We start from the raw sequence: 13,491 nt of genomic DNA on the forward strand, positions 1-13,491 counted from the left end.
GATAAAAAACCCAGAGACAGCTGATCACATTGGCTATGTGCCTTCAGCTACACTTCATACATGAGCTGGCATTATCATCTCTGCCTTACCTTTATGCAGGCCATCCGCGTTCTCAATAGGAAGCTGTTTCTTGGCAGCTGCTCTGCGATAGACCACATGCGTTCTGCCTCCTCCCTCCTCCTCCTCGTGGGCCCCCTTCTCCAGAGGTTCAATGAAGAACTCGTCCTTGTCTGTGCGAATCATGCCAGCCTGCAGCGACAGGGCAGAGATCGAACATTTTGCGTTACTGCACATACAGCAGACGTCGTGAGTAAACAGTTACAATATGCTTAAGCACACTTTAGTGCTCTCTAGAGAGCAATTAGGATGCAGAGAGAAAACCAGGTGAATTCTTTATTAGAGCAAAACGACACATCATTTCCTCAACTTGACAAGAAAGGACAAAAGGTACAACCCTGAACCTAAAGGACTTCTCGAACCACATGAGCAAAGTACAGGTCTAAGAATCTGTCTAGGAAATACACTCCCCATTAGAAACCAGCTACAGTGAAAGTTACTATGACCTTAGCTATCTGTCAGGCCCAGACCACCCCAGTGCTTACTACCTCTGCCAAACAAAGGATCAGTTTAGCGCCATAAGCTGGTCCTGATGAGCAGTTCAACAGTCAAAAAAAGTAGAGTCGGCCTTTCCGTTCAGACGCAAGACGGAAAAGTACTACATCTACACATGCAGGCAACTAAGCTTTGTGATTAGTTCCCCCTTGACACAAAGGGTTCAGTTGACAAAATACTCTTTCAAGAATTAGCCACAACGAGTTTAAAAACGGTGTCAGAAGCGCATTGCTAAGAAATATAAACTTACTCAGACTGGACCAGGTACCCTGGTATGAAAAAAAGAAATTTGCACTTCTACAGAGTACCTCAAAGGAACATCACCAAAGCGATTCTCACTGTGTTCAGGGAAACCCTCATAAAGACTGAAAAATTTTAAAAGTCTTTTCATCATCTTCATGCAGGTGAAACAACTTGGGCACCTGGATCGCCTGTATTTGTCTCCTCTTGCAGTCCTGCCCTACTGCAGAAGGTCACAGCAGCCAGTAGCTGGCTTGCAGAGAAGGTTGGCTTGAATCAATTTTTCTGCATATGTTTGCACATCTGTGTTTGAGAACTTAAACTAATGAACTCTTAGCTTGTAAACAGAAAATCTTACTATTAACCTGAAAGCATTGAGAAGCCCCAGATTCAACCTTCAGAAGCTCCTTCACCACGCTCTTTCCCACTCTGCCTACTGATAATCCTGGAGTCACTGGACTTTCAAACTGGGCACAGGAGAACATCTTGACACTGTGACACACTTCATCTTGGTATCCGAGCTTCTGGGAGCCTAAATCCTCTGCTGGGTGAAGTCCTACCTCAAGCTTCCAGGAGAACCGGTTTGTCTCCTTTGAACCCAATATCCTCACTTGAAGCAAGTACCACCTAAACATTCTTATCATATCCCAGCACTAAAGTTCTCATACAACACATATTTTTCTTCTACAAGCAGCAAACTATATTCCTACTGCTATAAATACAGTATGTTCTTTGGTTTCCTCCTTGGAAGAATGTCAGGTTCATTTGTCATGTCTTAACTTACATTAGGCAAGATTTCCAGTCCCAGATTTCATATATATAATGTATACAAAAACAGATTGAAGGGGAAGGATTAAAGAAGCAAAATTATATCGAAGCAATTTAAACTGATGCTGTCCTGCCTGTATAGAGGAAACTGAATTTGAAATCCTGTCCTGTTTCTTCTTATCTAATTTAGATTCTGCATCCGACACAAAAAAGGTGAGACAGGCTCAGCAGCTCAAGGAAGCTAAGACAACCAAAAAAATAAGTGCTGAACTCAGAGAGACAGCAACTGATCTTTTACTGTAAAGAGGAATACATGAAAAATCCAGAATTGATGTTATTCTCCTTTTAGTGTCTATTTTAATTGTATACACACACACATCTTCTGGATATTAAATATGATATCTAGACATTTCAGTCTTTTTATGAAAATGCACAACTCAAGATCAAGAAGGAACAAGCATTTGCATGCTCAACTGCACGGAGTACGCTGCACATGCCGTACATACGCCCAGAAGAAATACACTGAGAGCTCAACTGTCATGTGAAAAAAATGTGAATTTGCTTTTGCAAAAAGCTACATGGTTGCGCACATGTTCTTATGTATTTCTGGATTTATTAAACCCACTATTAACTAAGCAGGTAATGCCAGATTTTAGTTTAAAATGCAGACCATACGTCAGGATCCTGGGGGAAATGCTGCTGTACACTGTACGCGGGGGGGGGTACTGATGGGACTTTGGAGGGATTTAGGTCTTCTAAGAAAATTAACAGATAAGCAAATTTACAATCAAGTAGTTGAACTGATTAGACAGAAGAACAACTTTTATAGGTGAACTTTAGCTTCCAGGGCATGGTGGCCTTTTGGAAAAGAAAACATCTGGTCAGAGCGAAGATTGGCCCCCAAGAAGATGAAGGTGATGCCCTGGGACAGACTGTAAGACTCAACAAAAGAGATATTTGAATGCTGGTTCCCAAGACATAAAACCAGTGGTCAAACGCTGACATTTCCTGCCGATCACTGTGCCTGGTGCTGGCCCTTTTGCATGCAGTGGAATCCATGTGGCCCTGAATACTGCCAAAGAGCAGGCCGCCCATCAGGTGCTCTTATTTCACACTCTGCTTCTCAGATAGACACGACACCATGCTGTACATCCCATCCCCATGGCGGTATCATCCCTAATTCTGCTGGAGTGTAGAAAGGAAGGAATTTAACCTTCAAACATGGCTGAATATCTCTTTTTCTCATTTTAATCATGGACTAAAATAACTTTGTCTCTTACACTAGAATTTCTCTTTTCCTTTAGTCCTCAGAAACACATCAATTATTTTTGGTCAGAATTATTAGGAGTTAGTGTGTGTTTCAACTGTAAAAGAATTATATATTTTTATATATTGTATATCCTACATAGTCTTTGATTTAGCCAACAAATTCTCATGAAATAAAACAAGAAAAAATGGCTGTCTAAGACTTTAAGAAGAAAATTCATTTAGATGGCAAGGCAGAGTTCCTACAGCAATCCACAGTTCAAGCCATCTGCCTAATAATATACCCACAGTTATAAATTATTCATTAAGAAATACGTGGGGCTCCTGAATGTCTCCACCACACACTTCCTTGCTGCTTTGAGCAAGACATTTAACCTCTTTACTTCCATATCTCCACCTCTGAACCAGCATAACAGTCTTGCAGGATAATTACAAGGGTTGATTTGTTATTTTTTTGCCAAGTGCTTTGAACATGAAAAGCTCAAGACGAATTGCCTAATGCATTTTTTCTGATACTACTCAGAACACCCTCAAAAACCCAACGTGAAAGGGAGATTGCTTTTAGTCATCAACTCAACACCAGTGTTGCGCACAGCCAAGCAAGAAACATAAAGGCATCGCTCCAGCAGCATGGGTTTGCTCATGCCCGTCACTCATCAGTCCTGTTCTCATCCATGGATGCCATCACCCTTAGAGTCACAGAGTCACAGAACACCAGGTTGGAAGGGACCTAAAGGATCATTTAGTCCAACCTTTCTTGGCAAAAGCATGGTCAGTCTGTCATGCCAAGAGAGCTGTCAGACAACCCCCAAGTTTATGACGACAACAGAGAGCATCAAAGTTGCTGCGATTTCCTGGAGGATGCCTCTAGATGACTAAAACAGAAACGATGTACTGTTTGAGCAAATCTGTGCCTTCCCTTCAACACAGGTCAGACTAGAAGGACTTGAGAAAATTCTTGGACCATCGTCTGGACATTTACTCCAGGGGATGCGCAAGCAGAATTAAGCCTTTCTTTCCATTATCAGTTTCCCTAAGTTCTGAACAGAAGAAAAGTAGTTGCTTTCATGAACTAAGAGCTTAAAAGTCACTACTAGCAACAGCATTTTTTTATCCTATACTGCTCGTCAGCCATCCCAGCACCACTGTACTTCCAGGAGTTATGGATCAGTGGTGTCTCCCCTGCACCTACCACCCTGCAGCCACACGTGTAATTGAGAACTAGGTGTGGGACTGAGCATCTCTGTGGAAAGGACTTCCCATTCTGGAAAAAATGCTGAGCTCACTGTTACCTCTTCCCCACCTCTTCCGGGACTTTCAACTTGAAACTAAAGTGAATACGGGAATATTGCTAAATAACGATAGCAGCAGTGACTGTGTCCTGTGACTAATAAAAATATAAATTAATTAGAAAAGTGTTTGCCTTTGGAATGCACCAAACTGTAGCAAGGAGCCTACAATATCCCACTATTTCCCAAAGAGAGACATCCCCAGGCCTTCCTTTCAAGGGTTTTTAGATCCCAGCTGCAAATCACTCAAGTCAAGCACTTCTTAGAACTCATTAATATACATTAAAGACTAGAGCAGAAGACACTTAATCAAAAGAAAACTGCAGTTCAGAGAATCAAAACCTCTGCTAAGGTTAGCAAGGTGGTTATTTAGAAGTGAAAGCCACTCAGGAAAAAATCCACAAGGAAGGCAGAGAGCGACTGCCCCGTCTAATTAAGACAAGAATTACATTGATAAGTCACAAATGAGTCCACTGCAATACACAGGGCTGGAGTTTAGGGCTCCACTAATCTCTTTTGGGGGTAACAGGGCTCCTGTGGATCCCTGAAGACCTCCTTCCAAGGCTTTCAAGGACCAGAGGAACTACAGATACTGGCAATGGCAGTGGCCCCACGGACCCTTCTCTACCAACTCAAGCTTTACAAGGCAGGCCCACTGTGCCATCAGGTCACCACCTCCACTTGGGGCTTTCTGCCCAAGGTAATCACGCTAGTCCCATCCACCGTGATTAAGATCTCCTCTCAAGCCCAAGAGACCTGCCAACAGTTTGTCACCGCACTGCAGAGCTCAGCTGAAAAGCAGATCCCTTCCCCAGTCTCCTCAACATCCCCAACCCCTCTCGCATTTCTAAAGACTTCTTTGAAAGTCTAATTTGACAGAAAAACTGCCTAGTACATTTAGATCTACAGAAAACTCCAGGTTTTAGAGTGTTAGCTCCTGTGGATAATTAAATGTCTCGCTGGATCTGCACTTGGTGAGCAACTTAATTGTCTCCTCATTCCCATTCCCATCACAGCCCTGTTCTAGGCTGTAATGAAGTAACCCCTCTAGCTGCTGCTTCAGGACTCCAGAGCCTCAACCCATCCTGTAACTGCAAGTTTAATTAATGTTCACTTTCTTCCTCATTAGTACAGCTTTACAAAGTTTCTCATTGCCTTTATATAGGCATATTTACTTCCCAATCTCCAAGCACGTGATACAGATAGGAAGCTAAAACTAAATGTGAACAAACCTGAAATTAATATATAAAAATCCAAGTGTCTGCTTAGTTAATTAAATCAGTAACCTACAAAAACAGTGTGTCTCAAACTCTTAGAAACAGTATTTCTGTAAATAGAGAGCTCTATTTTTTTGAGTATTTGATTCTGAAAAAGGTAACCAGCCACATGACAAACCTGTGCATGAACAAATACAGTCCTGAATTTCAGGTGATTTTCTTGAGACCAAAGGGAGGTTCAAACTACCTGATATTTAACCTCAGTGCCTGGGTTAGGAGCCTGCACTCCCTGCGATGCCAATGAAGCCTCCAGAGGGGAATTTGCAGCATGGGATCCTCCCAACAATCAATTCACAGAGAAGCAGAGACAGGAGATTTGCATTTCACTGTATAGTTGCCAAAAAATACTCTGTAGATTACTTGAAAGAGAAAATATTTATATTTGCAGGACAGCATATTGGACAAGGCCTTATTCTATTTTTATATCAATGTGTCTGTCCCCTAAATACACAACTGCTATACGTTTGACCAAAACTGGCACTAGTATAGGAGAGAATTTGAAAGCAAATTCCACATGTTATTTTTATTTACGATCCTTCTCTAGGTCTTAGAACCACAGGAACATGCTTTTTCCAAACAACAACGGATATGTCCTCCCAACACTAAAGTCAAATATGGAAATATTATTAGTTCAATTACATTAGAATGGACCTGATGCACCAGGAGCTCTGATGACTGTAGCAAGATCACCCAGGAAGTCTGTGGCAGAAGTAAGGACATAACACAGACCTTCCAAACTCATCCCTGCTCACACAGGATCTCTCAACATTTTCAGTTGTGCGATGTATTCATTCCCAACCACACAGTACATGGATTCAGGAACAGATGCGTTTGGCATTTTATTTCCATTTAGCTTCATTCATATAGATAACAATGAAAAAAAAAAGCTCATAAAAAATGTCATATTTGCATTTGATTCTTTGAGAACATGCCTCGAACTACTGAAGCATTGCAGAGGAAGAATTGTACAGTGCTGCAAATTCATCTTTCTTTACAGTGAACCGGGCTACTGAAGGAATTGTAGCAAACATTTGGAACATGTTGCCACTTATTGTGCTGTATGCTGCTCCTACCCTAAAGCTACACGGATTTATTCAGTCCCAGGCTGGATGGGAAGGGGAGAAAAACAAAGTCTTTAACTGAGCATACACATTTGTATTCCTGTTAATCTAAAGGAGTATTTTTCAGCTTTTTTCCAAGTCATTTTGCAATTAAGTTACTTTATTTTCACATATCCTCAAAAAATTAAAGGGGGAAATAATTATGTATACACGTAGGAATTACATAGACTGACAGAGGCAGAGCCTATGAAGCTGCATGTTACTTAGGGCCCCTATTAATCCTCTGCAGAATGGGGATAAGGTCACATTTTTAGTGCACTTTGAGATCTACTAATGAAAAGCACCCTACAAGAGCTATTCGTACTAAGAGTGCTTTCATGATAGGCTGCTTTCGTACAGTCCTTGTAGCTCTAGGGAGGATGGGTATCCCTCCATTCACGCATCTATATGCTTCCGCTGCTACCAGAAATAAAGTTCTCTCCCTGGAGCCCAGATTAGTCATTATACAATTGCAGGTGTGACTAATAATAGCAGTGGGACAAATCTGCAGCCAATATAACCTGAAGTTAAGAGAACTGCATTGGTTTACAGCAGATGAGAATCTGGACCCAAATCTTGCATTTGTATGGTATTGGTATAACTCATTTCAGAAACTCAAAAGGGTTTTCTGTGGTTTTTAAGAGACACAACAGTGAGACAGACTGTGTCTCATTCTCACGGAACCATCAAGAAAACAGACATGATTAAAGTGATTTCACAAAGCAATGCCAGCAGATTTCAAGACAAGCGTCCTGGCCACAGTGCCTGGCTTTTACCAGTGGACAACGCTAAAAACATTGCTTCCAACTTCTCCGCCTTTACAACAAAACGACCAGACTCTCCCTTCTGTCCCTCAGTGCCTGCCGAGGGCCAGCAGCAGCGCAGAAGCCACGACCCTGAGCACCATTTCCCTTCAGTAAATCTCCTGCCTCTGTCCTCCACCACCTGCCCCATCCGAGCAGCCGCTCACCTCTGAATCCCAGTAGATCACAAGAGGGAGACCTCATTTCCAAAGGGTTTAGGTAATACAAAAGAACATGGCGCTCTGCAAAATGAGTACGTGCAGCAAATAGGGCATACAGTCTGCAAAAGTGTAACAGAGACTTTGGAGCAGGCAAATTCAGAGCAGACATCCCTGCAGGTGCTGTCCAGGGAAAGAGCATCGCACCTTTGCCAGGCTGGCTTACACCCTTCGGATGCCTCCACCACACCACCACCAGCAGGAACCTTCCGGAGGGTTCAGCTGCAAGAACTGTTACAATTCTGTAGTTTTTTAAACAGAGACCAGCAGTTATTTTAGCTAAAATAATGCTTAAGCAAGAACATTTTGGAAAGTCTCTAGGCTTGATGTCCACAGGTATGTGTAATTCCAAGTGGGAAAGAGGTGAGTTATTAAATAGCTGTTAAGAATGAAAATGATAAATGCGGTAGATCTTGCAGACTCGGGGGATTGTAAACTTGATTGCTGTTGTTGCAAGCAGGGAATTGTAATTGCAGTTCCCTGCAACAGAGTTTCTCAATTTTAATCTTTCAGGGAGGAAAAGTATGAATATCAAGTCCATGAATTTGCTAACAGCAAGATCGAAAAGGATTAAATTTCCCAATTTTAACACAAGGAACCATTTGAAATAAAGCATTTCTGAGGTCACTTTGACAAAACGCACAGTTGAGTCCTACCCTCAGCAATAAAAAATGAATTGACATTCTGCAAGAAAACAAAACCAGTCCAACTGGAAAGCTCTTCAGCTCAAACTCTCACAAAATGGGATGGTTGCTACACAAGTTTCTTTTCAAAAATGTATTTGCTTAAGGCACAAATCACCACCCACTGAAGTCAACGGGCGTCACATTCATAAATCTCAAGGCCAGGATTCATAAATGGATTCATAAATATTAAAGCAGTTTAATCTGACCTTCTATATAAGACAGGCCAAAGACTTTTCACCAAAGCATCGCTGTAGCCTTCCAAAATAGTCTTCATCCTGATTTCAGCAGGGCTGGATCAGGTCCATTAATGGATAGGAAACAGAGTCTAGGTCTTTGCTACGGTAAACAAGATAAAACGATCCAGAACACAAACTGAAGAAGAAGGTTTACTATATCAAAAAAAAAAAAGTTTAATATATTAAATTCTTCTGAGTTGAAACTTAGCATTTAAAGTTATTTAAAATCCCATTATAGAAATCCTGAATCTTCCCTTTAGAAGATGCCACTGCAGCAACATTTCATATTCCAAAGGAGTAGGTGAGCTGCAGAGTGCAGGCTGCAGGGCAGCAGGAGCCACCTCCTCCTCCTCTGCCGTGCCCTAACACCCCTTCTCACACAGCAGCCCCAGTGCCCACACAATCACACAGTGAGCAGGTTCAGGAAGCTTACTCCAAAATCATTATCCTAGAAAGACGTGCACCTTGGCAGAACCAGGTCTCCCTGGTCTGCAGCTGCTGACGTTAGCTACTCCATTGCAAGCAAGACCCCCAGCAGGTAAAAATTCCCACCTGGGAGAGAGCATCTCACACCCACCTCACACTGTTCCATGCAACAGCTCAAAACTCAAATCCAGCCACAGGTCCAGGGGTGACCAATGCAGTTACTCATGGCTTGGAAATCAGACAGGGTCCTTCTCTGCTAAATGTAAGTTTTACTTTAACTGGATGCCCATAAAGGTGAAGGGAAACAAAAGCACCAAAAGTTCACTACAGCTGGGACTTGTTTTCCATTCCTTTCCTATCCACATCCTACATACAGGCTTATTTTAACCTTCCTTCTCTTACCCTTTATTGGAGAAATGAACCTGGAAAGAGGTTATCCAAATGAGAGCACAAAACCCTAATGAGAGATTAGCTTTCAATTTTATACTGCACTCAGTTGTAGGCTCCCAGTACAAGATGTCAACAAAGTGCAAGATTCAGTACAGAAACAAAAATAATTAATCCCTGGAGGAACAGGCTTATTAAGAAGGATTAAATCAAAGAATTAATGTGCACTATTTGTCTATATGACAAAGAGGAAGGGAGGCATATGATAACTCTCCAAGATCTGAAAGCACAGAGAGAATAAGCATTGCTGATGAGAAAAGCTTGGACATACCAGGAAACAAACAAAAAAAGAAACTCTGATAGAAATTTTAGCCTGCAATGTCACAGGCAGTCTTATGCAACTCTAAAAAAAACAAAAGCTTGTCCTTAAAAATCTTTAAATTTACACTCCTTATTCTTTACATTGCACTAGTACCTACAGTTCAAGGAAGAAGGTTTAGACATTGCACAATAACAAATACATTTTAGCAGACTTCTGCAGAGGAAGAAACAAAGAACATCAGCTGAGCCCAAACCAGGCTCAGGGAACTTGGCAGTGGCTGGTGATCTACGTCCTTGGAAAAGCAAAATCAAACATCAGCTGGGCCTCTTCTGCAAGCCCCTTGCATGAGCGGAGGGAGCCCAGCCTGTCCCAAGGCTCTGCTTCGTCCTGAACAAGCCACCAAGGCAAAGGGGAGTTTCAGTGCAGTGGGAGCTTGGCTGTAGCTGGAAAGAAGCTGGAGGCTCTCCATCCCTAACTTCACAGGCCAACCACAAAAACAGAAGCCAGCCAGACCACCCAGAGACACCTGAAGCAACCTCCTCGCTGCTACATGAAGTGCACTCTCATATAAATGAGTACTGTTCCTTAAGGGCAATGTACATGCATCCACATGGCAATCTGACTGCTAGAGCAAATGTGGTGGATCTCACAGCACGTCTAGAGGTCTCTTAGGAAGCACTGGGGAGGAGTTGGTGCTTGTGGTCATTGTGGGCATGAGGACAGAGGTTCTGGATGTCAAGTTGCAAGTTGAAACAAGGAGTTTCATCATGGCATTGTTTTAATGCTCCCAGTCTGATGAAAGGACCAGTCAGAAAAACAGTACGTGGCTGAGGAAACGAGCTGTGGATTCAGTGGGTATGGAAACAAGAGTTTGGATTCACCAGGCATTGGGAAAAACTCTGGAATGGAGAAAGTCTGTACAGGAGAGATTAGTTTCTTCCACATCGGCACTGTATTGTGTACTGGAAAGGCTGTAAAGAGTACTTTAAATAAAAGGGGAGGAGTTTACAGAAGGGCAAGTTTGATGGGTACTGATAAGAGCATATCAGACACTCAGTGAAAAGAAGACAGTCTGGGGACACTGTAATAGCAGGGTATGAAGCACACAGGAACACACCAACGTGCCAGTGAAGAAGGGAGCCTAGAATTTACTCTGATTAACCATTTAACCATGTCAAAGAAGAATCCAGAATCCCTCTAGATTAAATTTCTAGGTGTATATAGGAAAAGAACAGTATAGGGTGATACTGGCAACTGCTTGATCAGGACAGCAACAGCAACTGAGATGTACAGAGGGAGAACAGAAGCGCTGCAAGGGCAGTGAGCACATAGTAATGGAAGTAACCTCTGTGGAGAGTGGGTAAATATCATCTTGGGGAGTGGTGCTGAGGATGGATTTTTAGGTATCACTAATGATTGCTTCATGAAGCTCTTGAGACCAAGCCCCGCAAAGGGGATGCAGCCCTCGACTGCACGAGCAGTGTGGTTGAAGTGTTGTCATTGCAGAATAGTCAGTAGCACTGATCATATCATGCTTCTCTCTGATGGCCTGGCAAGAGCAACAAAACCTGTAATATTTCTCCTGCAGTGTTCGCTTCCAGAAAGGATGACTACGTAAGAATAAAGAAACTTGCTAAAGAAGAATTCCATGGGCACCTAAAAATGATAACCTCATTGCAGGTATCATTGAACTTAAAGACAATGTAATTGAAGGCCCAGAGCAAGTGTATGCTATCCATCAAACAAGTGATACTTCAGAAAGAGCAAATCAAAGTCAGCATTGCTAAACAGCAAGGCAAGGGAGGGTTATTGGAAGCGTACAGGCATCCTACAAAAAAAAAAAAAAAGCCCAAATTAGGAAAATTGAAAGGGTCATAAACTGGCAGATTAAAGGTAAAATCACAATAAGGCAAGCCAAAAGACAGTCTGAGGAATAACTTGCAAAAAGCATAAAAACTAATCATAAAACCTTTCTGAAACATCAGGAGCTGAAAACTCATCAGGGCATCTGTAAGGTCAACAGATTATCCAGGTTTAAAGGAGCACTCAGAGACAGCACTGTAACAGCAAAATCATATGACATTCTTCAAACATGCTCACCTTGGTGAACCTGGAGGAGGCCCCTGTGTAGGAGCTCTCCCCACCTCAGGTTGAACTGAAGGATCTGCCTCAAACTGAAAAATCAGAAGAGCAGGTTATACAACAACATCTACAATAAAGAGGTTACAGGACTTCATCCTGACAAAACTAAGAAATGAAACAGTCTAGCTACTGCCTGCGCCACGGTTTGCTCAAAACTGCTTCAGAACCAGAAGACTGAGTGCAAATGAAAATGCCAAGCCAGATTCTAAGAGCAGCTCGTAAAGAGAACTTGGGTACAAAGACCAATACCCCTGACAGATGATGGGGGTACAGCTTCACACAACACACATTTCCATTTCAGAACCCCTTGCCACATCTACTAAGAAAACAGAAGGCTACCAATGGTAAGACACCAAAGACAATCACTCACTACCAGCCAGTTCTGAAGACAATACAAGGACTTGCATGGACATCTGGTCCAACACAGTATGGCTCATATGATTTGGTCTTTCCATCATCTTGATCACCTCCAGTTTTTTAGTTTTTTTGCTGTTTGTGCTTTTCCTGATGTTTTTCTCCTCCACTCCTTCCAAGGCTGCAGCTACTAATAAAACAATTTGATATTGTCTGAATTGAAGAACAAGAATGTTCCCTCCGCCTGTTCCTCAGACTACGGCTCCAGTAACCATAAAATTTTCACCAGACTCCAGGCAGCACAAAAGTACTTAAAATACTCACACACACACAGAACTCTAAGGATGCAACCACAGCTAGATAATAACTGTAGCACATGAAAAATTAGCAAGCGTTGAAGTAGAAGGTATACTGTTAATAACATTTTATTTTGGAAAACAAAAGCACCTATGCTCCTAGGCAAAAGTTAAAAGAAAAGTGCCTGTTTTCTCAAAGAAAATAGAAATGAAGCTCCAACCTTTTTGCAACAACTAGCAACTACATAGTCAGAAGCTGCACACAACACACACTGAGTCAAATGGAGCCTATAAAGGATGCACTCCCTGAAAATAAGAGAGTGTGGAAAATAAATGCAAAGAAAGAAGCATAAAGCAGCCTGTAAATCTTTCAGAACTACTAGAAATCAAACTACACACCATATGCCAGTGGGCTTGTATATTCACACCAGTAGAGCTGGGTTAGGGCCACCACACATTCTGGTAAGATTACAAGTGGCATGTGTTTGTTTGGACAATGCTATTACCACAAAAGATATTAAGGAAATTCTTCAAGAGGCGGTTTCCATACTTCACATGTCTTCTATAAAACGATGTGGCTTTCTTATTTAAAGTTGCCCGTAAGTCTCATGAGATTGCTTTATAATTAAACAGGCATTATTAATTTAGACTGCTAGGCAGAGAGAAAAAAAATTGGAACTCTTGACCCAACAACAATGCTTACAAACTTCTCCAAGTCAATTGTCCAAATACAGTTACAAGAACTACAAGCCAGGAATCTAGATCAGAGGAAATATTATAGTAAGAAAGCCAGTTATCTCCCCTTATAAATGCAAAAAATATTAGTTTTCAAAAGAAATTATCAGATAATCTGTATCAGCTCCACCACCCAAATCAATGTCAGTTATTGCAATCACCTCTCTAAGTCCTGCCTAGAGGAGGAAGAAATATCCAGCACAGGGCAAAACATAGCTGCCCTGTCTTTACTGAGGGCATCCAGCATGCCAATGAGGGTATCCATTGGTGACATGGGGGCATCCAAGGCCTGATATAGTGAAGCATCCCTCATCCAGAAAATAGAGGTTCCAAT

General features: G+C 42.0%; 1 protein-coding gene across 1 annotated transcript in view; it reads right to left on the reverse strand.

The window, feature by feature from the left end:
• Positions 1 to 13,491, reverse strand: part of ADAMTS2 (ADAM metallopeptidase with thrombospondin type 1 motif 2) — a 180,576-nt gene that overhangs the window by 111,475 nt on the left and 55,610 nt on the right. Inside the window, exon 3 of the mRNA XM_068408867.1 lies at positions 90 to 249. Coding sequence (XP_068264968.1) covers positions 90 to 249 — 160 coding nt within the window. The remainder of the gene's footprint in view (positions 1 to 89; positions 250 to 13,491) is intronic.

The sequence above is a fragment of the Nyctibius grandis genome, chromosome 10 (assembly GCF_013368605.1).
Source record: "Nyctibius grandis isolate bNycGra1 chromosome 10, bNycGra1.pri, whole genome shotgun sequence".
Lineage (NCBI taxonomy): Eukaryota > Metazoa > Chordata > Aves > Nyctibiiformes > Nyctibiidae > Nyctibius > Nyctibius grandis.